We start from the raw sequence: 24,122 nt of genomic DNA on the forward strand, positions 1-24,122 counted from the left end.
AAACCCTGTCTCTACTAAAAATAAAAGAGCAGCCAGGCGCGGTGGCAGGTGCCTGTAATCTCAGCTACTGGGGAGGCTGAGGCGGGAGAATAGCTTGAACCCGAGAGGCGGAGGCTGCAGTGAGCCAAGATTGAGCACTCCAGCCTGGGTGACAGAGTAAGACTCTGTCTCAAAAAAAAAAAAAAAAAAAAAAAAAAAAAAAAAGACAATATGGTATTGACATACGGATAGTCAAATAGATTAATGAAACAGAATGCAGACTCCAGAAGTAGACTTCTTAGGTCAACTATTCAATAAAGGTGACAAAGCAACCCAATGGAAAAAGTGTTTTCCAAAGTAGGTTCTAGAACAACAGGATATCCATACGCAAAAAAAAAAAAGAAAGAAGAAACTTGATCTCTACTTCCCTCCATAAAGTATTGCTCAAAATAAATCACAGACCTAAACAAAAGTTAAATGATACATTGATAAAGTTGCTAGAAAATTGCATTAAAAAGATCTTCACAACTTAGCAAAACTACTGAGAAAAGACTTAAAAGCAGAATATATAATACAAAAAAAAAAATACTAAAAGAACTCCTACAACTCAATAAAAACAAAATCCAATCTTTAAAATGGATAAAGAACTTGAAAAAGACATTTCACAAAGGAAGATAAACAAATGGCTAAGTGCATGAAAATTCAAAGTGGTCAGTATTAATATCATCATAGAAATACAAACTAAAACCAAAATGAGAAATATAAATTAAAAGCACAAACTACATACCCATTAAGATGACTAAAATATACAAGACTGCAAACAACTGATTGTTGGTGAAAATGTAGAGCAACACAACCTCCCATGTATTGATGGTGGGCAGGTAAACAGTACAAAAAGCTCTAGCTGTTTCTTATAAAGTTACACCGATCCTACTACCCAATGATTCCAATCCTAGGCATTTACTCAAGAGAAATAAAAACATAAGTCCACAAAAGGCCTCATACAATAAGGTTCTGCTTTATTCCTAATAGTATGTAAGTGGACAAGTGAAAGAAAACATGTATATTCATAAAACAGACCACTTATTACACAGTGATAAAGAGAAATGAAATTCTGATATGTACAACAACCTAGATGAATCTAAAAACATTATGGTGAGTAAAGGATGTCAGGGACATTTATGGTCACCTAAATGTAAAATTCTAGAGCAGGTGACAGTAATGTATGTTTATTAAAAAAAAAAAAAAAAAAAAGGCTGGGCCCAGTGGTTCACACCTGTAATCCCAGCACTTTGGGAGGCCAGGGCAAGCGGATTGCTTTAGGCCAGGAATTGGAAATCAGCCTGGCCAACATGGCGAAAATACAAAATACCAGAAACACAAAAATAGCCAGGCAAGGTGGCACATGCCTGTAGTCTCAGTTTCTTGGGAAGCTAAGGCATGTGAATTGCTTGAACCCGGGAGGCAGAGGTTGCAATGAGCCGAGATCACATCACAGCACTCCAGCCTGGGTGACACAGCAAGACTCTGTCTCAAATAATAATAATAATAATAATATTAATAATAATAATAGCAGATGACTGGAGGGCATGGGAATTAACCAGAAAGGGTCACTAAGGATCTTCCTGGGGTAACAGAGCTGTCCTCTATCTTGATAGGAGTGTAAGTTATACCCATGTGAACATTTGTCAAAATCAAGCAGTTAAGTTTTATGCATTACAATGCATATAAATCTTACCCAAAAAAACTATCTAAAAAATCTAGTGGAGGCAGGGGATTAAACAGAGGTACCACTCAAACAAGAAATGGCAAAGTATTAATTATTGACGCTAAGTGATGGGTACATGGGCGTTCATTATACTATAATATTCATTATACTTATTCATTATACTGTTCACCTTATGTATGTTTGAAATTTTCCATAATTAAAGGTTTTAATAAAATAATTTCCCTAAATTCCCCCTCAGTGGAGGAAGAAAATTAATAATCACTGTCCTTCATATAAATTAAAATCTTCTGGCCGGGCGCGGTGGCTCAAGCCTGTAATCCCAGCACTTTGGGAGGCCGAGACGGGCGGATCACGAGGTCAGGAGATTGAGACCATCCTGGCTAGCACGGTGAAACCCCGTCTCTACTAAAAAATACAAAAAACTAGCCGGGCGAGGTGGCGGGCGCCTGTAGTCCCAGCTACTCGGGAGGCTAAGGCAGGAGAATGGCGTAAACCCGGGAGGCGGAGCTTGCAGTGAGCTGAGATCCGGCCACTGCACTCCCGCCTGGGCGACAGAGCGAGACTCCGTCTCAAAAAAAAAAAAAATCTTCTAAGGAAGTCTCTAAACTTTCTTTTCTACACCAAACAATCCCTGTCCTCTACACTTTCTTCCTATTCATCATAGTTACAGCTCACCTTGAAATCTGCCCATATTTTCTATATATCTTATTTATGTACTACTATCTAGTAGGGAGAAACAGACTGGAACTAACACTTCATTAGCCTCTACTACATGCCTGGCAGTATGCTACCTACTTTAAATAATTACCCACTTAAATTCCAAAACTGAATTTAGCATCTAAAACTTTAACCCTTAGAGTGACTTTAGGTAACACTAATTGACTGTACATTTCAAAATAGCTAAAAGAAAGTAATTTGTATGTTCCTAGCATAAAGATAAATATTTAAGGGTTCCCAATTACACTGATTTGATTATATGAATGTATCAAATTATCACATGTACCCCAAAATATGTACATCATATATCAATTTAAAAATTAATAATAATATAAAATTTTAATGTTTCTTTACTGATCACCCTCACTAGAATTTATGTTCAACGGCAACACTGATCTTATCTTGTTCACAATTTCTTCACATCAGGCACATAGCAGATACTCAGTAAATACACGTAAATCAAAGAATGAAAGAATATCAGAGCTCCTAAGTACCCGATCTAGCTCTTTTTTTGGTAGTGTAAATCATTTCCTATTCTAGCTATATCCAGCTTATTTTGCCTTTAATCTTATTGGCATCTATATCAATTGTTATGTATGTGTTTCAAGTGGAATAGAATGACCCGTGTTTGAAAGTGTCACATTTTCTTTATTCACACACGTAATGTAGTAAATCAATTTATATATTGCCAAGAGTCTTTAAATGATGTATTCCTTATATGTAGTCTTACTTTTTCTGTTCATATTGATACAAATAAGGAGATTTTTTTTCCTTAAGAGACCAGGTCTCACTATGTTGCCTGGCTTCCTAATGCATTTTGACAGTGTCTTTTTTGATAGTATCACCATCACAAAGCTGAAAAACCCTAGCAAATATTGAGAACTCAAAGTTCCTAACACAGGGTAAATTATAATTAAATTACCATTGAATTAATAATTACTGAGTTAATAAGTTATCACTGAGTTAGTAGTATTGAGTTGTAATAAAACCAACCATAAATTTTATTTCAAAAGAATTTATCTAACAAACTAAGCATCTACATAAACTTAAAATCAAATTGTTAGATCCCTTCACAGTGAATCTAGGTTTGTTCTCAGAGTACATTCTTCATTAAACATTTGGGATGTGGCTTATGAATAAAACTACCAATACTTTAGATTAGAATTTGATTTCTATCTCAATTTCAAAGAGTAATTTTTTCATCTTAAATAAAATCCTTAAAACATCCGTAAGTTAAAAAGTTTAAAACAGCAGGGTGATGTTACTAGTGATATTCTAAAATACAAAAACTGAGTGAAATAGTTGTTAACTACAGTAAATCAGTGGTTAAGTACTAGAATTTTCCTCATTCGTTAAGCAAAATATGCTACCAAAGAAGCTGGTCACTGCAATGTTTCTCTGACAAACTAAAAAACTTTTAAAAATATGTTTTAACATTCCAAGAGAGACGGCAAAAGAGAAGCAAATTTCACTCACAAAGAATCACTCACAAGAATATTTTATATATATATATATAACTTTATTATTTAAACATTTCACAAATGTCTTACATATATCATTTGCCACAGATTTAAATCCAAATTCTTCCAAATGCCATTTGATGTGTATAGATTATACATAACTTTAAAAAACATTTAATTCAAATGTGCCAAATGCAGCAAAGGGCTGGAAAATAGAGGTTTCAAAGTAAATAGTCATTTAGAGACACCAGCAAATAGATCTGACCTTTTCAAGTGGCTTTCCCAAAGAGTTTCCAATCAGTTTCCAGTCATTCAAGACTTCTTCAACTTTGGAAATAAACCTAGGAAGTGGGGAGAAAGCTTCTAAATACAACAGCACACATTTTTTCCTATTATTATATAATTTCTTTAAAAAGGTATTTTTTATATTTTAACAATTTGACCAGAGAGGACTCAGTACACCTAGTATTGCTAACTTCATTTATGGATATGGGGTAAGACAAATAATCTTTCATTCAAGAATTCTTAGGTTTTGATTCATTTATATCTACTGCTTACCCAACAAAAGCATTCTGCCTTCCACAAAATGTAAATTGAGAATTAACGAATTTCTATTAAAACGAATAAAACAAATTTGGGGCACAAATAAAAACTGACAGACTAAAATGATACTATTAAAGATAATTATGGGCTGGGTGCAGAGGCTCATGCCTGTAATCCCAGCCCTGCGGAAGGCCGAGGTGGGCAGGTCACCTGAGGTTGGGAGTTTAAGACTAGCCTATCACAAATACAAAAAAAATTAGCCCGGTATGGTGACACACATCTGTAATCCCAGCTATGCAAGAGGCTGAGGCACGAAAATCACATAGAAGCAGACATTGCAGTGAGCAGAGATCATGCCACTGCACTCCAGCCTGGGCGACAGAGCGAGATTCCATCTCAAAAATAAATAAATAAAATTATGAAACCAATAATCTCTCTCCTACCCAAAATAACTGACCTACTTAAATAAACTTTTCCTTTAAATATATTAGGAATTCCCTGATTTACTACCCCCACCCCAACAAAAAAAGAAAGTATTATTTGGGAACTTGGTTCATGAAACTAAAACAAGTTTTAATGGACAGCTGACAAGAAATTACAAGTAAATATGTCAATTTTAAGGATAACTGACAGATCTTAAAACTATTCACTAATCTTTAAATCCAATGATCAAGAAGGCCTATTAAAAAGAGAACTGAATTTTGACTAGCAACATGTTCAACATCACTAAATGAAAACTGTCAAGTCTCAGTCAAAGACACATTCAGAAGACTTGTTATTACTCTAAGTTGACTTCTTATATAAGCTAAGTATGATGCAATCTAACAGCAACATTGCTCCCTAAACACCTAGGAAGTACTACTAGAGTACTAGAGTTAATTTTAGTCAAACTGTATGAAAAGGCAACAGATTTTTTTCTTCAGTGACATTATGAACTAATATTTATGTTTTAAGGTAGTAATAATAAATCTATGATTCATCTGAGGCTTCTTAGTAAATCCTCTTTAAAATTAAATGCAGTATCAATTCATACACTAATTCATGGCAGGGGGTCAGTCATGACAACTAGTAGGTTTGAAAATGAGTGCTCTAGAAACAAGTTTACATGTTTACCAAAAAGAAAAAATTTAAATATATCCATAGGCAAGCAAAAATTTGCATGAAATGTATACTATATTTATGAAAGTAAAAAAACTGGAAGTTACCTCAATGCCCAACTGCAGCAAACCCTTGTAAATTAATGGTATGTTCATCCACTCCGAGGACTAATATGCACCCATTAAAAATCATGTCAGTCAAAAGAAAATACACAAAGGCCAGGCACAGTGACTCACGCCTGTAATCCCAGCACTGTGGGAGGCCAAGGCAGGTGGATCACAAGGTCAGGAGTTCAAGACCAGTTTGTTCAAGCCGGTGAAACCCCATCTCTACTAAAAATACAACAAAAATTAGCTGGGCACAGTGGCACGATCCCAGCTACTCAGAAGGCTGATGCAAGAGAACTGGTTGAACCCAGGTGGCACAGGTTGCAGTGAGCCAAAATTGTGCCACTGCACCCCAGCCTGGGCGATAGAGTGAGACTCTGTCTTAAAAAAAAAAAAAAAAAAGAAAAGAAATATTAATATTTGATCCAAATAACACAGGTTAAAAGGAAATACGTCCAAAAATTAACAGTAGTTATTTCCTGTGGTAAGTTTACAGGTGATTTTTATATTTTATTCTACTATAAGGCATTATTGTTACAGTTATAGAAGAAAGGTTTTTTTTTTTTTTTTTTTTTTTTTTTTTTTGAGACAGTGTCTGAACTCTGTCACCTAGGCTGGAATGCAGTGGTGTAATCACGGCTCACTGCAGTCTTGTCCTCCAGGACTCAAGCAATCCTTCTATCTCAGCCTCCTGGCTAGCTGGGACTACAGGTGCACATCACCACACCCAGCTAGCTTTTGTATTTTTAGTAGAGACAAGGTTTCAGCATGCTGCCCCAGCTCCTCTTGAACTCCTCAGCTCAAGTGATCCGCCTGCCTCAGCCTCCCTAAGTGCTCGGATCAGGCATGAGCCACTATGCGCGGCCAGGAATGTCTTAAAATACTTATTATAAGAATAATGAATTCTATCAGTACTAGCTAAGAGACTTGGACTTTATCCTACAAGTATTGAGATTTGACTAGAAAAACTAAGTAATTTTTCCCTTAAAAGCTCTCAGGAAATGAAGGGTCATTTCCTGATTCCTTATTCTATATTAGGTCCCTTTGTTATAGGTTCTTATAAGACCAGGTTTCCTTCCCTTTCTAGCTCTTACATAAACTCATAATTACACACTTGTATTACTTGATTTGTGTCTGTAATGCACTAGACTGTACATTTAGTAAGAGCAGAAACCGTACCTGTTTTACTAACCACCACATCCCTAAATCCCTAATATGCACTGTGCTTGACACATGGGGATTCAATAAATATTATGTCAATGAACAAACGATAAAAAGAGTTATGGGCTTCTATACAGTTCTCTCAATAAATGATCTACATAGTTCATAACATATTGTATTAATAAGATCTTTCATTTAAAATTAAACTCAAGGTTTGAGACTTCAAAGTCTTAACATTTTTTCTCATGCATTGTAAAATGCACACTACAAACAGTATAAAAGCCAAAAACAGAATTTTCTACTTTGCAATAGTTCTTATAACTACATTAATAATTATTTCCATATGCAAAGCTAAAGGACTTAATATTCCACTTCAGGATATTTTTAACTAAGGGAAAGTGATCATTTTTCCATTCAAAACTCTGATGTTTGCCTACCCCCACCCTCCAAGATTTGAATTACATTTTTCTAACTACCTTCAAGACATCAAATTATTTCAAAATCAACAGGTTCAAAACAGGTTCAAATCTTCTCACTTTGACACTTCCTTATCTTCATTCTTTCAGGCAAAAAACTGCAGTTCACATTTGATTTTTCCCACTCTTAACGTATCATCAAGCTTATTACCTAAATCTTCTCTGAAATATGTTACAATCCTCCCTTCTAGGCTCCCTTTGTATTCCAGTCCACAAATCACCATCCTAATTACGAATCAAGTTAAGTCTCCTGCCATTATTCTACACCATGTCCTAAAACCACTCTCATCATATCACCTGGCCACTCTAAAATCAAGGGTCTCTCACTATTGTCTTAACCAGTGGTTCTTTCTAAGTGCAGTCTCCTGACCAGCAGCATCTGAATTCCCTGAGACCGTGTTACAGAAGCAAAATTTTTAGTCCCACCTCAGACCTACAGAATCAGAAACTCTGAGAATGGTGTCCAGCAATCTATGACTCTGATGTAAAGTATGAGAATCACTGGTCATAGGAATACTGAATCTGAATTCCTGCATTTAGTTTGGGAAGATGTCCATAACCCAATCCCATCTTCCTCATTAACCTTATTTATTTCCCTTCAATAGACAGTCTTCACTCTAGTAAAGATACAAGTCCCTTCAAAGGTTCATTCTCACCTGTGTCTCTGCCCATGTCAGTCCATTCTCATGTTTAACCAACCACTTCCCACTTTCAAGGCCCAGCTCATTTCCTATGTTTTCTATGAAAATATCTCCAACTATTGTAGCCCACAATATCACCCCTATTTAAATAATAATTATTTTAATTATTATTTTTATAGGTAGTATAAATTGGCTTACATTTTAACTATTTGCTGTTTGTTGTTTTTTAAAAATATATGGGTCAAGTTTCTGCTTTTCCCTTTGTAGATAGCTCTGGACACCCAGTACCTGCTCAGTGAAATCTTGCCAGTGTGGTTATGTCTTACTGATAATTTTATGAAGGGTACCACAGGTCTATTATTCCAATAAGGACCACCTAATGACACAACATCCACAAATTTCCTCTCCCAACCAGAAAGATTATAAAATGTTATAACAGCGTAAACACTGACTTCGACACCCAGAAAACTGAAGGCTTTCTGTGACACTCAACAGAAACCTTCTCGATCTAAGCTATCACTCCTCCATAAACTTGGCTTTCAACTAATTTCAGTGATAGAACAGTTTCACCCAGACAGCTGTTCATCTGAGTTTGATAAGCACAGGAAGCCTGGACACAGTACCCACTGAAATGTAACAACTTAAATCAAAGCATTCCAAAGCCATATGCAGACTTTTTTAAAAGGTTATTCTAAAAGACAGGATAGGCCAGGCGCGGAGGCTCACGCCTGTAATCTCAACATTTTGGGCGGCCGAGGCTTGAGTCCAGGAGTTCAAGACTAGCCTGGGCAACACAACGAGATCTTTAAAAAATTAGTTTGGCGCGATGGCGCGTGCCTGTGGCCCCAGCTCCTCCTGAGGCTAAAGCGGGAGCGTCACCTGAGCCTAGGAGTTCGAGGCCGCAGTGAGCTATGACCTCGCCACTGCACTCCAGCCTGGGCGACAGACTGAGACTCTGTCTCCAAAAATAAATAAAAATAAAAAATTAAACACAGCATGGAGATGGTGGGAGTGTGACAGACGGACAACCACCAATACTCTGAAGAAAGACTTCCTCCTGAAAAGGGTATACCAACGTATACGGGATGGGGTGGGGGACGCACCTGCCAAGTTTACTGCTTACGATAATGGGTTAAACGGTAATGAAAACCGGAACGGGTGTTGCAGCCTCGGAAATTGTTCTTGCGAGTGGGTAACAACCAGAAAACCAAAGTCTAAGGAAAGAGGTCTGACAGTAGAGAAAACAAAACTTTGGGAGAGCCTGAGCCTCAAGGATTGGCTGACGGGGGCGGGCCGCGTCTTCCCAGACGCGAGACGCGGAAGAGGCTTGCGGTTGACCAGAGAAGAGAGGAGGAGGGGACCCGGGACCCATGGTATTACCGTTCCCGCAGAAGTGGCGTCACTTGTGGTGTGTCTGGGGTCAGGGAAGCGGCTAGGGGACTCCAGGGCCCATGGGAGCTGGCAACCAAAAATGCGATTCACTCACCTTTCCCATTCCGAGGCAGTGGTGAAGTCCGTGATCTCAAATACCTCGGATTCGGGCTGCGGGAAGGGGAATAAAAGAAAATGAAATTAAGCCCCAAGGAGACGACATGGAGGAACGAATTTAGATAGTGACTAGGATTAAGTAGGGAGCAAAGAAATCACCTCACTGTCAGCAGCCATCTTGAGGAGCGCCGGGCCGGGCGCTAAGCCTGCCGGGAAGAAGAGCGAAAGAGATGGGGAAGCTAGATGGTGAGTTGCCGTGGGCGGGGTCTGGGCGGGGCTCCGGGCGGCCCCGCCCCCTGACTCCCCGCCCCCTGTTCCTGAGTCGCCCTGGTAAGTAGGAGTGCTGCTTCTTCGTCTGGGTCTGGAAGACCTTAGTCCGCCCTCAACTGGTTAATAAAACTCCGCTGTAGCTGGTTTAATAAAACTTGAAAATTTCCTGTAATGAATACAGAAAGGGAACAGAAGCAAGGTGGTAGGACAAGACCTTAAACTCATGTGGATAAGATTGGATTAAAAGACCTAAAGCCTGTTGGGTTTGTTTTCATTCAACCACTATTTGTAGTTAGTACCAGTTGGCTTACATTGTAACGATTGGGTTTGTTTTCATTCAACCTCTATTTATTGATTGCAGCGCACTAAGCTAGGTGCTGTAATACTCACCACTTCTACCCTGCGCCCCCTGACCCTGTAAGAACTTGCCTAGTTGATTGTCCCGAAATAAAATCATACTTGTTACCTGGTTTCTGGGAAGAGCAACATGCTGTTCAACAAACGCTTCATTTTTTAAGTTGTTGAAGAACAGAAGGGGTGTCAGCTAGCAGTTAAGAATTCTCTTCCTGAAATATTTACAAATGAAATGCTGCCACATCTGGAGTTTGCCTCAAAGTAATGGGAAGGAGAAAAGAGTAAGGCTAGGAATGAAATAAAAGTTATGAGTGGATAATTGTTTAAACCAGTGATATACTATTTCCTCTACTTTTGTTTAGGTTTGAATGTTTACATAATTAAAAGTTTTTAAAAATTTAATCTCATTTAATGAGTTTTGCAACCCACAGAGGGAATTTGGAGGTGGGGAACTGGGAGATACAGCCTCAGTGATAAAAATTATTATTGGCTGGGCGTGGTGGCTCACACCTGTCATCCCAGAACTTAGAGAGGCCAAGGCAGATGGATCGGTAGGTCAAGAGATCAAGACCATCCTGGCCAACATGGGGAAACCCCATCTCTGCTAAAAATACAAAAATTAGCTGGTCATGGTGGCACACGCCTGTAGTCCCAACTACTCAGGAGGCTGAGGCAGGAGAATCACTTGAACCTGGGAGGCGGAGGTTGCAGTGAGCTGGAATCGCACCCTTGCACTCCAGCCTGGTGACAGAGCAAGACTCCATCTCAAAAAAAAAATTATTATTATTTATTAATTTATTTATTTTTTTGAGATGGAGTCTCACTCTGCTGCCCAGGCCGAAGTGCAGGGGACAATCTCTGCTCACTACAACCTACGCCTCCCAGGCTCAAGTGATCCTCCCTCCTCAGCCTGCCGAGTAGCTGAGACCACAGGCTCAAGCCACCATGCCTGGCTAGTATTTTGTATTTTTGGTAGAGACAGGGTTTCACCATGCTACCCAGGCTGGTCTTGAACTCCTGAGCTCAAGTGCTCACCCGCCTCAGCCTCCCAAAGTGCTGGGATTATAGGTGTGAGTCACCGCACCCAGCCAAAAATTATTAATCTTAAAATAAGAATGAAAGATATCATTCTTTTTTAGTGATGTAGATAGACCAGATGAGGAAACTAAACATTAGAAGAATTTTGACAACAGGTTGTTACTGCTAGTGCCAAGCCTTGAACTCCTGTCTCTTGATGATCCTTGTGGTTTCTATCCACTACACTAGTGAGGAAGTATGGGTTACTACTGCAGCAATCTTTCCCAAAACATCTCAACTTGCACCTTCACTCACTTACAGGCATTCATTAAACACCCACTACAAGCCAATCACTATGTTAGGCTCCAGGGATATGAAAATGTATTGTAGGTACAGAGTTTGACTTCAAAGAACTCAGGGTCTTGTAGAAGAACTGGAACTTTGCTGCATGAGCAGAGAGAAGAGGTGCCACATATGTCAACATGGCTATTAGCAATGTGGAGGCCAGTGGTAACCTTGACAAGAAGAATCTTGGAGGAGAGCTGAAGGATAAGATAGAGGCAAGCGAGTTAGGGGTGGGGAAGGCTTCTAAGCAGAGGAAATAACTTATCCAGAGGCTCAAAGGTAGAAAAGTCTGATTCATCTAATGAACTGAAGGAGTGTCTTGCACCTAGAACACAGTGTTTGTGATAGAGTTGAAGAGATTGGCATGAGCCATATCACATAGGGCCTTCTACACCAGGGTTGGACTTTATTTTAAGTACACTGGAAATCACTGAAGTGTTTTAAGCAAAAGAGCAATGTAATCCAGTTCACATTTTGCAAATGTCTGGATGCTACACGAAGAATACATGGGAGGGGGCAAAAGAAGAAGAAAGAATAGCTGGAGACTATTAAAACATCCAGTGAGAGAGGGTGGAGAATCTTTGACTAGAGTAGTCAACAGGCAAAGTGAACTAATTTGATATGTATTTTGGAGGTAGGTCAGACAAGACTTGTTACTGTATTGAATTCAGGGATAAGGAAAAGGTAAGAATCAAGGATAATTTTCAGATATCTGGCCTAAGCAACTGTGTGAGGATGGTGCCATTTCCTGAGATGGGGAAAAGTGGAAGGAGCAAGAAAACAAGAGTTGAATTTGGCAGATGTTAAGTTTGACAAGCTTGTCAGATAGTTTAGGGGAGATGTCAAGGAGAAAATTGAGTGTAGGAATAGGACTCAGAGGCAGGACCTGGGGTTGAGATGGTATTTTAAATCACAAGTCTAGGTGAGGTGATTCCAGAAAAGAATATAGAAAGAGAAGAAGTGGCACCTCATATAAAGTCCTGAAGAAATTCTATATTTAGAGAATAGATAGAGGAAAAATATCTAGCAAAGGGAGAGAAAGAATAGAAGTGGCTGGAGAAATAGAAGGCAAACAAAGAAAGAGTGATGGTGTAGAACCCAAGGGAGAAAACTACTTCAAAAGGTAAATATGGACCGCTGCTGAAAAAGCAAGTAAGAGAGGAACGTAGTCTAGGATGATTGGTTGTTTTTTTTGTTTGTTTTGTTTTGTTTTTGTTTTGTGTGTGTGTGTGTGGGTTTTTGTTTGTTTGCCTTTAGAGCAGAGTATAGCAGACCTGTTGGTATGGTGGTAGAAATACTCTAGGAGAGAGAGAGATTGATGGCCAAGAGGAAATGGGAGAGCTGAAGGAAACAATTCCTAATAAGGTGAGAAGAAAGGAAATCCACAGAGCTGGTAGTCACATAGCTCCAAGGGACACTACTCACATTGTGTTCTGAAGTCTTGCTTCAGGAAGTGCCACCCGCAGAGAACTCCTTGTGAATCACACCCCTTGGATTTGTGCATCGGGGCAGTGGAGGAATTCAGAGCCCACGCAGCAAGAGGGAATGAAGCATATGTGGTGAGGCTGGCCTTTTTTGAGAAGAGAAAGAAGGAAAGGAAAAGATGGATATAGACATAGGGAGATTTGTGCATATAAAAGGAAAACAGTTTCTTGTTCACTTATGTGTTAATATTCTCCTCAAGTGAAGAAAGTCGTTGGGTTTTAAGATCAGATAGATCTGGGTTCAGTCATTTATTAACTATATAACTTTGGGAAAATTACTTAACTCCTCTGAACCTGTTTCTCCAATAGTAAAATGGGACTTGTAATACCTATTTCTACATAGGATTTGGCCAAGTTCTATGTTCATATGTAAAATGGTCAGCACAATGTCCTGGCATGTAACAGATGATCGATTATCATACTCACATTTATAATGAATGTACCAGGAAAACCATGAAGTGCTACTCACGTGTAAGGCATTATTGTTTTTCCTTCCAGCTTAGCCATGAAGAAGTGTCAATACATAAAAAAGTCAGAAACTAAAAAAATCACGAAAGCTTCATCGCATGAAGTTAAATTTTAGAAGCTGCATGAAACAGCCTATCAGGTTGCTAGGTAAAGTTTTCTTCCAAGATATTTTTGGCTCCTTGCCTTCTCCCAGGAGAAATTTTAAAAATCAGTTATTTGTTAAACCAAAGTGCGAAGCCAGGATGCTAATGATGTAAAATACCCAGGGGAGACATACTTTTATTAGATTTCACTGGTTCACAAGGCAGAAAAGATTCTGTTTCTTCAGTATTAAGAGCTATTTTGCTACACATCCAAAGGCAAGGGCTTTTCCATTCAAGTGCATTTCCTTTCTGGCACAATTCAGTTATATTTTGAGGTGTTGTCAATAATGGCCACAGGGAGATAGTCTAATGCATAGGCAATTTAAGGGATTAGAAGCCTGGAAAAATCACCCTCAGCTTAGTCCTCAGAGGAATGTAGGGGCATAACAGTTTAATTAGATCTTAGTTATAGAGCAAACATTGTTTGTGAAAGGAGCAACAACTATGAGACTGACTATAGCATCCTCATCTATCTGGATGGCCTTTATGCAGGGAGAATCAAGAATTCTCTGTGAGAACCAGTGCAGTAGAAGGTGCAGCTGGAAGAGGAAGACTTGTATGAGAACAAGAAACTCTTCGGATAAAAATTCTCTAAGTCAAAATTATCGGACAGCATTTTTTCATTCATTTGGTCATATCTATCGAGTGTCTGCTGTCTTGGCACTATGGTCAATCCTCTGGAGGGATTCAAAGAAGCTCTGCCTGTTGGGTTCTCACAGTCTGAGAATCTAGGGATAAGACATAAATAACTATATATGGTTTTTAAAGGGATGCATGATGGCTATCCAACTTCTTAAAGCTCTTTGTAAAATCAACGTCGGAAAAAAATTCAAGGACTTTTCAGAACACACACATAATATCTTATGTTTTTTTTTTTAAAAAAAGTAGTCCACTATTGATTGAACCAGAAAGCAGTATAGTCACCTAGGCAAGGCATCTCCAAAGAATTTAATTTTTTTCTCTTTTCAGGTCAGACGGGTAATACACTGACATTGTAACAAAGTTCAAGGGTGGCACATCTCACACATGCGCGTGAACACCCAGTCATCATGTTCATGAACTACAAAAGGATCACGAATCTCCATAGAATTTCAAGAGAAATGATGCAATCTTCATTCACTCACCTGTCATTTTTTCACTCAGAAAAGATTTGTTAAAGGCAGCTGCTATGTGCCTGGCACTGTTCCAAAAACTGGGAAACAAAAATATAAAAACAAGGTGCCTGCCCTCAGGAAGTTTCAAATATAAAGTAACTGAATTCTTCTAAACGGTAATAATAAGTCAAGAGCAGCTAATTTCAGTCCTTAAGTTTGTAATTTGTTGTCTGGCAGGTTTGAATAAGACATAACTGCTAACAGGTTGATTTAGTTTGCTCAAGTTTATGTGTTTCTAGTTTTAAAAATATTTTAATGGATCTTCAACAGAGAATGTGAGAAACAAAATAGTTAATTGAAGAATCATGAGAATTACATAAAGTTTAGAGAATAAGCATATTCTGCTAAGTGAGTACATGTGAGCATATATCTATATACAACTAATTACTATATTTCACACAGACATATTCTTATTTAAACTCTAATCTTTCCTAATTCAGGATGGGGAACTATTCTAGCTGCAGATGATTAACAAATGAGGCCGAATGCAGTGGCTCATGCCTGTAATCCCAGCACTTTGAGAGGCTGAGGCAGGCAGATCACCTAAGGTCAGGAGTTTGAGACCAGCCTGGCCAACACGGTGAAACCCCGTCTCTAATACAAATACCAAAAAAATTAGCCAGGCGTGGTGGTGCGCTCCTGTAATCCCAGCTGCTCAGTAAGCTGAGGTATGAGAATTGCTTGAACCTGGGAGGCAGAGGTTGCAGTGAAACGAAATAGTGCCATTGCACTCCAGCCTGGGCGACAGTCTAAAAAAAAAAAAAAAAAAAAAAAGCAAAGTTTTAGACCTAATCCTGACTCTCTTCATCTGTTTCCTATTGCTTATAACAAAATGTCTGCAAACTGGGTATTGTATGAAGAAAGAAATTTCTTATAGTTGGCCGGGCGCGGTGGCTCAAGCCTGTAATCCCAGCACTTTGGGAGGCCGAGACGGGCGGATCACGAGGTCAGGAGATCGAGACCATCCTGGCTAACACGGTGAAACCCCGTCTCTACTAAAAATACAAAAAACTAGCCGGGCGAGGTGGCGGGCGCCTGTAGTCCCAGCTACTCCGGAGGCTGAGGCAGGAGAATGGCGCAAACCCGGGAGGCGGAGCTTGCAGTGAGCTGAGATCCGGCCGCTGCACTCCAGCCCGGGATACAGAGCAAGACTCCGTCTCAAAAAAAAAAAAAAAGAAATTTCTTATAGTTATATGGAAGCTGAGAAGCCCAAGGTCAAGGAGGCATCACATGAGGAGAGGGCTGAGTGTGCTAGCTTAGATCTCTTCTTCTTCCTCAAAGCCACCAGTTCCACTCCCACGATAACCCATTAATCCATTAACCTATTAATTGATTAATCTGTAAGTGGATTAATCCATTCATGAAGCCAGAGAACTCATGATCCAATCACCTCTTAAAGGCCCCACCTCTTACATTGCCACATCGGAGATTAAGTTTTAACATGAGTTTTGGAAGGAACATTCAAACCGTAGCACTGCCTTTCTTTTGTGTCACATTGCTCTGAGTCCCAGTAACTACTTTCACAGCAATAACATCACCAAATGCTTGCTGGTCTGCTCCTCAGATTTTTTTAAACATCCACTTCAGTCTAATTACTAACGTTTAAAGATTTCCATCTCAGCCGGGCGCAGTGGCTCACGCCTGTAATCCCAGCACTTTGGGAGGCCGAGGCAGGCGGATCACGAGGTCAGTAGATCGAGACCATCCTGGCTAACACGATGGACCCTGTCTCTACTACAAAAATACAAAAACCTTAGCTGGGCATGGTGGTGGGCGCCTGTAGTCCCAGCTACTTGGGAGGCTGAGGCAGGAGAATGGCATGAACCTGGGAGGTGGAGGTTGCAGTGAGCCGAGATAGCACCACTGCACTCCAGTCTGGGTGACAGAGCAAGACTCCGTCTCAAAAGAAAAAAGATTTCCATCTCTACCGCTTCTGCTATGTTGTTGCAGTTGATCTTGCATCTTCCATTTATGTCTGTTGTTTGGAGATACTTACCACTATTTATCACCAAAGATACAGCCTGGGAATCTGTATTTTAATTTAAATTGTCTAAGTATGAGACAAGTAATAGAAATGTCATAGGAATGTCTTCTCATTGTAAAAAGTTCAAATGATATGCATAAAATGAATGCCTTCCTTGACTGTCTTTCCAATGCACATACTCCGAAGATATAATGATTGATACTAGTTAAGTATGAATCTTTTCAGATGCTTTCCTATGCTGTTACATACATATTTGCATATAAATAGTTTTTACCTTTTCTTTTATCAATATTTTGCACAAATAAGGATGTCTGTCACTTGATATGTACACTCCTCTAAGTACTTTACTCCTATTAATTCATTTAATTCTCATAATAACCCTATAAGGTATACACTATTGTCATACAACCCTATTTTATAGATGAGGAAACTGAGGCAGAAAGAACATAGACGACTTGCCCAAGTCACTCACCTAGTAGGTGGTAGGGCTGATCCCTGAAGATGTTCTCTGAATTCCTTCATCATACCGGTATCATATGATATGCATTATTTACCAATTCACTTTTTTTACTTAAGTATATGACTTGGAGCCCATTTAAGACGCGATATAAGCTCTTTCCTCCTTTCTTATGCTGTTGCACAGTATTCCAAACTCCAATGCATGGATATACCACCTTTTGTTTAACTGTCTTCTAAGTTTTGACACACAGACCATTTACTATTGACTGATAACTTGCTGTCAATGACAGTCTTAGATGGGTGCGAAGTTTATGGGGGTTCATTTTACTATACTGTTTACTTAGTACATTTGAAATTTTCATAATAAACATTTAAAAATATGGTCATGTAGGAATTATTGTAGGGTAAATACTGAGAAATGGAAATGCTGGGTTGAAGAGTATGTGCATTTTGCAATGTAATAGGAGCAGATTGCAATGTCTAAAATGGACTTCATTAATTTACATACTTACTAATAATATATGAGTACATATTTCCCTACAACATTTAAAACTATTAATCTTTTATACATTTGGCAATATGAGCAACAATGGGTTGATTTGCATTTCTCTTGTCAAATTAAACAATTTTAGGCCAAGTGCAGTGGCTCACATCTGTAATCTCAGCACCTTGGGAGGCCGAGGTGGGTGGATCACTTGAGCTCAGGAATTCAAGACCAGCCTGAGCAACTTGGTGAAATCCTGTTTCTACAAAGAATACAAAAATTAGCCGGGCATGGTGGCTTGTGCCTATAGTCCCAGCTACACAGGAGGCTGAGGTGGGAGGATGGCTTGAGCCCAGGAGGCAGAGGTTGCAGTGAACCAAGACTGTGCCACTGCACTGTGGCCTGGATGACAGAGTGAGACCCTATCTCAAAAACAAAAAATAAAAATAGAAAATAAACAAAACTATTTTATATGTGATTTTTAGCCACATGTATTCCTCTCCTCTAAAGAATGATTTCAAATATTTTGCTTCTTTTTCTGTGGAATTGCAAGAATCTGTGTTTTTATAAACTCTCTCCAGATGAAGCTAATAGTCAACCATATTTGGGAGCTAGGGCTTTAAGGGATGGTCATCTTTGGCTCTGTGCCATAAAGTTGGGAACCTCCCTGCTCACATTGCCTTTCTGAGTCATAAAACACCTTAGTTAATGAAATTGGCAGCCATCCATTCAGAGTTACAGGAAATCCTGTTCCTTCACATTTCTCCAAGCGTCTGTGACTCTTGGCCCAGACCAGAGTGCAGTGGCGCGATCTGCTCACTGCAACCTCTGCCTCCCAGGTTCAAGCAATTCTCCTGCCTCAGTCTCCCGAGTAGCTAGGATTACAGGCGTGTGCCACCACACCCAGCTAATTTTTGTATTTTTAGTAGAGACGGGGTTTCACTATGTTGGCCAGGCTGGTCTGGAGCCCCTGACCTCAAGTGATCCGCCGGCCTCGGCCTCCCAAAGTGCAGAGATTACAGGTGTGAGCCACCGCGCTTGGCCCCTCAGTGGTCTTTTACCTCTCTTCTCAGCCCACTGAGATGCCCTAGTTATCTTGCACCCTTTCTTCCATCTTCTATTTCTTCCTGATACCATCTTTTAAATGGAAAAAAAAAAAGAGATTTTGGGCAAAGTGTTCCGAGGAAATTTGTGTTCCTTAAAAGCAACAGACTTCTTCATGGTCTTCCTGAAAAATCTTTCACCTTTTCCAAGTGTGTTGCAGGGGACAAATAGGTCATGCTTAACATGCAGAAGATGTAGCTCACATTCGAACCAGTGCTGTCTCAGCAAAAAAGCTCGTTTTTAGAACCTTAAATACCTTTAATCATTTTTAACTCAATTCATTGGGGTCACCCAAGCATTTCAAAATTATTCATAGTGTTCGTCTCTTACAGCTAGCATTAGATTCAAAATGATAATTGTCATCCTTTTCAAGGTCCTCCTTTCCAGCATCTCATCTGACACTAGTTTCCTGAAATTATTTCTCCTCCTTTCCACCCAGCCAGAATATAATAAACACATAGCTCTGCTGAGAACCTGAGCTTCTGCTAGAGTGAGCAAAATGCCACTGCGTGAAATTCTCTAAGAAACTTTTTTTTTTTTTGAGATGGAGTCTTGCTCTGTTGCCCAGGCTGGAGTGCAGTGGCGCAATCTTGCCTCACTGCAACCTCCGCCTCCTGGGTTCACACCATTCTCCTGCCTCAGCATCCCGAGTAGCTGGGTTTACAGGTGTCCACCACCATGCCTGGCTAATTTTTTAAAATATTTCTGGTAGAGACAGGATTTTACCAAATCAGTCAGGCTGCTCTTGAACTCCTGACCTCAGGTGATCCGCCTGCCTCGGCTTCCCAAAGCACTAGGATTACAGGCATGAGTCACCGTGCCTGGCCTCTCTGAGAAACTTCTATGTGTAAAACACATAACCACAACAGAGGAAACAAAGGTAATTAAAACACATTTCTAATCCTCCACAAACTGGAATCTAATGGAGAGATAAAACAACTCCAAACAAGACTGGCTTTGTTATGTGTTGTAATAGAAATAGGAAAAGGCATGGGAATAGAATGGCTTGGGGCTTGGGAGGGAATATAGCTGAAGGAGGAGTATAGCTGAAGGAAGGCAGGCGTTTGAACGTGTTGACCACCAGAGGGAAGACTTGACTACTGTCATGATTCTTGTTTCTTTCTTAATTTTTCTTGTGTAAATAAATTGTTGGCTGGGTGTGGTGGCTCACGCCTGTAATCCCAACACTTAGGGAGGCAGAGGTGGGCGGATCACATGAGGCCAGGAGTTTGAGACCAGCCTGGCCAACATGGTAAAACACCGTCTCTACTAATAATACAAAAATTAGGACAGCTGCCTTAACTCCTTCCTGCCCAATATTTACATATTCAGTAAAAAGTAAATTGGCCCCATACGTATTCATCTTCCATAACACTACCAGATCTTTATAGGAAAGAGAAAAAAAAAACAAAAACCGAGAAGCCTGTAGTTGTCTATATTTAACTATGATCAGAGTGAGGGGAAATGAAAGTGTTAGAACTAGACTCCTTCAGGGTCTAGTTTGTGCTTAGCCCTCCTACTTCAATGCTAACACCTTCCCACCCTCCTTCTGTCTGTAACACTACCAGATCTTCATAGAAAGAGAAAAAAAAAAAAAAAAAAAACAATAAGCCTGTAGTTGTCTGTACTTAACTGTGATCAGAGTGAGGGGAAATGGAAGCGTTGCAATTCTGGTTCTAGAGCATCTTTAATCATAATCTATAAAAATGCTAACGCAAATTGGTTTCTTTGGACCAAACAAATAACAGATGTCCACAGGCAAGCAGTCACTTCCCAATGCCTTTTATTTCACTCTGCCTTAGTTAAAAAAAAAAAAAAAAAAAGGGGCTCATAAGAATGTCCTTCAACCAGAGCACTTTTAAAGTCATTTATATTTTTTGCCTTTGAAGTTTCCACTCATTGGCAGATAGGCAAACCAAGCACCAACTGCTTTGACATTCACCTCTGACTTCCATTTTTGTGCCCTACAATCTTTTCTCTATAAAGCTATTGATGTGATCTTTTAAAAAACCAAGTCAGACCCTATCATTTCCTTGAGTAAAATATTCTAATGGCTTCATATTGCATTTGGAATAAAATCAAACGTCTTACTATTATCTATGAATCCCTTCAGAGTCTATTTTGTGCTTAGCCTTGCTACTTCAATTCTAACATCGTCCCCACCCTCCTTCTTTCTGTAACTTGAGCATTTTATATATATATACGTGCCTCAGGACCTTTGCACAAGCTGTCCCCACTACCTAGAAGTTTCTGCCCCCAACTCTTCAAAGGGCTGGCTGCTGCTTTTCAATCAAGTAACAGATGAAACGTCGCCTCTTCAGGAGATCTTCCATGAGTGCACGATCTAATAAAATTCCCCTCTTGTCCACAACTGTCAGTCTCTATTACTTTAATTTTCTTCATAGCATTTATAGCCAGTTATTATTACCTTTACTGTTTATTTGCTTATCTTATCTACTTTGTTTTTCTGATATTTCTCCAGTGCTTATAGTAATACTTTGCACAAAAAAAGGAAACTCAAGATACAGTGTTGAGAACAGGTTCAGCAGCTCACACCTGTAATCCCAGCACTTTGGGAGGCCGAGGCGAGTGGATCACTTGAGGCCAGGAGTTTGAGACCAAGATGGGGACACTCCATCACTACTAAAAAATACAAAAATTAGCTGGGCATGGTGGTGCACACCTGTAATCCCAACTACTCAGGAGGCTGAGGCACGAGAATCACTTGAACTCAGGAGGCAGTGAGCTGACATCACACCACTGCACTCCAGCCTGGGCAACTGAGTGAGACTCTGTCTCAAAAAGAAAAGAAAAAGATATAGTGTTGAATGAAAGAATGAATGAATGGGTAGGTCTCCTTCCTTCCTTCAGGCACACTTTCAGGTAATTTCACCCAGTCCCATGGCCTTATGTCATCCATATGTAGACGACTCTCAGATTTTTCTCTTGCACCCAAATAGCACCCTTGAACTTCCATATCCAGTTGCTTACATGATATCAATTCTTGGAAGACTAACAAATATCCCAAACTTAAGTAGGTCCAAAACATAACTCTTGGTTCTTTTGCCCTAAACTTTCCTCTAGCACTATCTGTATCTCAGTAAATACATCCTGTTGAAAGACAAAATTACAACAAATTTAATTTAAAGATATCAAATGGGCTTATTTTCAATTCTATCATAAGGCAACACTTTATTCTATAAAGTAGAATAAGTGTTTCAATGAGCTAAATGGAAAAAGTTGCTTTTATAGACATAGAAGGACCAAAGAAAGCAGAAACCAAGAACCAAAAGCAAATTTTCATCATTTCAAAGTTACTTCCCTTGTAAGGCAGGAACAGAACAGAGAAATAGAAAAATAACTTAGTGGTTAACATCAAGTTACTTCAAGTTATCTTTTGTGTAAGGATTAAAGACTGGTGAAACTTCATTATTATGCCAATTGAAACTGGTCTATTTGGGAAATTAGGCTATTTTCTCTCCTAATTTCTCGGAAGGACTGACAACAACTCAGTTTTGGTTTGGTGTGTCATAGAACCTCACCATGAGTGACTCCATTTTGATTTAGTCTGGTCTGTTGGGGTCTGGTGCAGGAGCTTAATCTAAAACTATAGCCTTCTATAATTTTTATTTAACAACCTCCTCCATTTATACTGTTGCTGAAGTCTGAACATTAAGCCTTCCTTGATTCCTTTCTATCCTTCACCTCCCAATTCCAATCCTCTTAACATAACCTATTAATTCTACTTCCAAAATAGATTTCAAATAGTCCACTTTAGAACTGGAACAGAAACTATCACTTGCAAAGCCAACTCTTTCCTGACTCAAAACAAATAAATTGTACCAAATCATGATGTGCAAAACAAACTGTCTAAGCTTAATTCAGAGTCACATCTACCAAAACAAGTCCACAGTCATGGTAATTTTACATAGATTCACATGTTCTAAAGATAAGCCCACTGACTGTTGAAGCAATGCACCTACTTTACAGATTCCCTGCCAAACTGTCCTGTGACTAATTCCAGTACTTAAAACTCTAAGTATCCTCTCCTAATGCCCCCTTTTTGAGACACCTCTCCCCTTTGCTCAGCAACTTTAATATATCCATCTCCTTTTCTTATAATGAACCGTTTACCTGGTGGTTTTGTATAGGGATTTCAACAATTTCTGTCTCTCCTCATGGCTACCATTCTAGTCGGCCTCTATCATCTCCCATCTGGATTTCCAGCAAAGTCTTCTAAACAATCTTTCTGCCTCTCTTGTTGAAATTGTCTTTGCAAAAATTATAACTGTGAATAGAAACTATCCCAGCAAAGAAAAGCCCAGGACCTGATGGCTTCACTGCTGAATTTCACCAAATACTTAAAGAGGAAATAATATCAATTCTATTCAAAGTGTTCCAAAAAAATAGAGGAGGAGGGAATATTTCCAAACTCATTCTAGTAGGGCAGCATTACCCTTATACAAAAATCAGACAAAGACACATCAAAAAAAGAAAACTATAGGCCAATATATCTGACAAACAGATACAAAAACCCTGAACAAAATAGTGACAAATCAAGTTCAAGAACACATTAAAAAGATTCATCATGACCAAGTGAGATTTATCCCGGGGATGCAAGAATGGTTCAACATATGTGAATAAATCAGTGTGATACATCATATCAACAGAATGAAGGACAAAAACCATATGATCATTTCAATTGACACTGAAAAGCATTTGATAAATTCAACATCCTTTCATGACAAAAACTCTCAAAAAACTGGGGATAGAGAGAAGATACCTCAATACAATGAAAGCATAGACCCATGGCTAGTATCATACTGAATGAGGAAAAACTGAAGGCCTTTCCTCCAATAACTGGAACAAGGCAAGGATACCCACTTTCACCACTGTTATTCAACATAGTACCAGAAATCTTTGTTGATGTTATTGTTGTTGTTGTTGAGCCAGAGTCTTGCTCTTGTCACCCAGGCTGGAGTGCAATGGCACTATCTTGGCTCACTGCAACCTCTGCCACCCGGGTTCAAGCCTCTTCTGCCTCAGCCTCCTGAGTGGCTGGGATTACAGGCGCCCACCACCATGCCCGGCTAATTTTTGTACTTTTAGTAGAGACGGTGTTTCACCATGTTGGCCAGGCTGGTCTCGAACTCCTGACCTCAGGTGATCCACCTGCCTCAGCCTCCCAAAGTGCTGGGATTACAGGCATGAGCCACCACACCCAGCCCCAGAAATCTTTGCTAGAACAATAAGACAAAAGAAGGAAATAAAGGACAGCCAAATTGGGAAGGAAGAAGTCAAAGTATCCTTGTTTGCAGATATGATCTTATATTTGGAAAAACCTAAAGACTCCACAGGAAAACTACTAGAACTGATAAACAAATTCAGTAAAGTTGCAGGATAAAAAAAATCAACATACAAAAATCAGTAGCATTTGTATGTTATCAGTAAATAATC

General features: G+C 39.4%; 1 protein-coding gene and 1 non-coding gene across 5 annotated transcripts in view; both read right to left on the minus strand.

Annotated features, from left to right (window-relative positions):
- RAB3GAP1 (RAB3 GTPase activating protein catalytic subunit 1) overlaps positions 1-24,122 on the minus strand; it is a 1,043,110-nt gene that overhangs the window by 100,533 nt on the left and 918,455 nt on the right. For all 4 annotated transcript variants that reach the window (XM_050750973.1, XM_050750977.1, XM_050750976.1 and 1 more), the window contains 3 exons: positions 9,559-9,622; positions 9,398-9,453; positions 4,151-4,226 (listed from right to left, as the gene is read on the minus strand). In XM_050750973.1, the coding sequence (XP_050606930.1) occupies positions 4,151-4,226; positions 9,398-9,453; positions 9,559-9,576 (150 nt within the window). In that variant the 5' untranslated portion in view covers positions 9,577-9,622. Of the gene's footprint in view, positions 1-4,150; positions 4,227-9,397; positions 9,454-9,558; positions 9,623-24,122 lie in introns of those variants that run through there.
- Positions 14,449-14,552, minus strand: LOC126933292 (small nucleolar RNA U13). The gene has a single exon (XR_007718530.1). It is a non-coding gene; the product is annotated as a small nucleolar RNA U13 (small nucleolar RNA).

Source organism: Macaca thibetana, chromosome 12, assembly GCF_024542745.1.
Source record: "Macaca thibetana thibetana isolate TM-01 chromosome 12, ASM2454274v1, whole genome shotgun sequence".
Classification (NCBI taxonomy): domain Eukaryota; kingdom Metazoa; phylum Chordata; class Mammalia; order Primates; family Cercopithecidae; genus Macaca; species Macaca thibetana.